General features: G+C 35.5%; 1 protein-coding gene across 1 annotated transcript in view; it reads right to left on the bottom strand.

Moving 5' to 3' along the window:
• ASB15 (ankyrin repeat and SOCS box containing 15) overlaps nucleotides 1-1216 on the bottom strand; it is an 8481-nt gene extending 7265 nt beyond the window's left edge. Inside the window, exon 1 of the mRNA XM_010084454.1 lies at nucleotides 1101-1216. Within this exon, the coding sequence (XP_010082756.1) occupies nucleotides 1101-1216 (116 nt within the window). The remainder of the gene's footprint in view (nucleotides 1-1100) is intronic.
• Between the last annotated feature and the right edge of the window lie 635 nt (nucleotides 1217-1851).

Below are 1851 nucleotides of genomic sequence, written 5' to 3' on the forward strand. Positions count from 1 at the left end.
GTGGGCTGAGCTGATAAAACTCCTAATTTGGTAAAAAATTCTTAATACAGCTAAAAAGCTGCTTTTGCCCGACATTACAGAAATGAGCCCTTCAGGTTCAGAAACCTTAGACAGTGAACGAGAAGGTGAAGGTGTCAGAATGTCAATATTCCCTGATGAAGGAGAGTTTGGTGATATCAGTGGTATCACTTTCCCTGAAAAAGACTTGTAACATTTTTAACTGTATCACTTAAACCTCCATGAGATGGAATTTAAATGCTGGTGCCTGCTAGTTCCTTATTTGGTGATAAAAGCATATTAAAAATATATCAGAATATTTAAAAAACAAACAAACAAACAATGAAATAACAAGAGTACCCAGTGGCTCTGCTGAGAGCCTTCAGTGAAAGGGAAATTCTAGTCCTACAACAGGAGCCCCCTGAGGACCCAAACCTTCATGAGATCCCACAGCGAAAGTTAACAGTCCTTCAAGACCTTCTATGACTTTCCATTTTAGACAGGGCAATCCACAAAATGGACTTATGGAATTATTGCTGAAGAACTACTATTAAGACACAGTTTAGCTTTGTTTGACACATACACATTTCATAAGCAGGTAAATGGCCTGAAAAGCTAACAGAAGTGTTAGTTTTAGCCAAGTGAATCTCATGTCCCTAAGTTCTCATCACCCCACGAAGCTCAGCTGCACCGTACATTTCCTCATCATGGGAACCACTCTTAACCATAACATTAATGTCCCCTATGAACCCTCGCTGGAACGCCTTGAGGGGTTTGTTATTGTTGTTGTTCTGGTTTGGATTTTGCCTGTACATGTATCTCTCTGAGTGCCCAAGGAAAGAATGCAACACTGTTAGAATTATAGAGCAGACAGATTATGAACAAATCCAAATGTATTGTCTTTAAAGTTTGAGAAAAACAAAATCAACATTTCTATTTTGTTTACTCTTTCAATCATTGCTTCAGACAGTGCTTCACTGAGAAAGAGGCATAACAGTCAAACTATGAACTGTTCTAAGCACAATATAAGGCAATAAATACCAATGTCTCAAAACACTGTTAAAATACAGCGTAATCCCTAACACATATTGAATTGACCGTACCTGTCATTATAGCTGGAGGACGCTGGTGGTTTGGCCCCATTTGATTCTTGAATGCTAAGCTGTATGGCATACCCAGTGAGCAGATCTTCAACCATATCTTCTCTTTCATCCATCATTTTTTTACAGTGAACTATAATGAGAAGCTATTTTGAAATACACACAAAACATACTGCTAAGGATCATACCTTGATTAAGGTATTTTTAATAATAAAATCAGGTGTTTCCCTATATTTATTTTAATTTAATGATTTTTTTGTGAGTTTATTCCTATTTAAAAATTATAACATTTCTGTTTAAAAATGGTGATAGAAAAGAAAACAACCCTGGAAACATCTAGTACTAGATTTAGGAGAAGCTCTTTTTATTGTTCACAAACTTCATTTGCCATCTGCAGACAAATACAATCTGTGAACCGTAAGAATAAACTTTTCCTCTTTAGAAAGTTGTGGTCATCAAGTCAGTGAATATACAGTTTCCATACAAGTATGAATAATGAACACTAAAAAAAGTTATCACCTAATGAATGATTCCTATCAAACACAGGCATTCACAAGGAATTCATGAACATAAACACATATACATTTAAAAATTATAGACACAGAAAATAAAAACACTCAAATTGTCTGAGAATTACTTACAGAGAGGGTCTGCAGTTCAGAATGAAACACATGACTAGTTCTAAGGGTGATCACATATTGTACTTATTCAGGATTTACACAAACATCAAATTATTTCAGAGAAGCTCTCAACT

Source organism: Pterocles gutturalis, unplaced genomic scaffold, assembly GCF_000699245.1.
Source record: "Pterocles gutturalis isolate BGI_N339 unplaced genomic scaffold, ASM69924v1 scaffold49765, whole genome shotgun sequence".
Lineage (NCBI taxonomy): Eukaryota > Metazoa > Chordata > Aves > Pterocliformes > Pteroclidae > Pterocles > Pterocles gutturalis.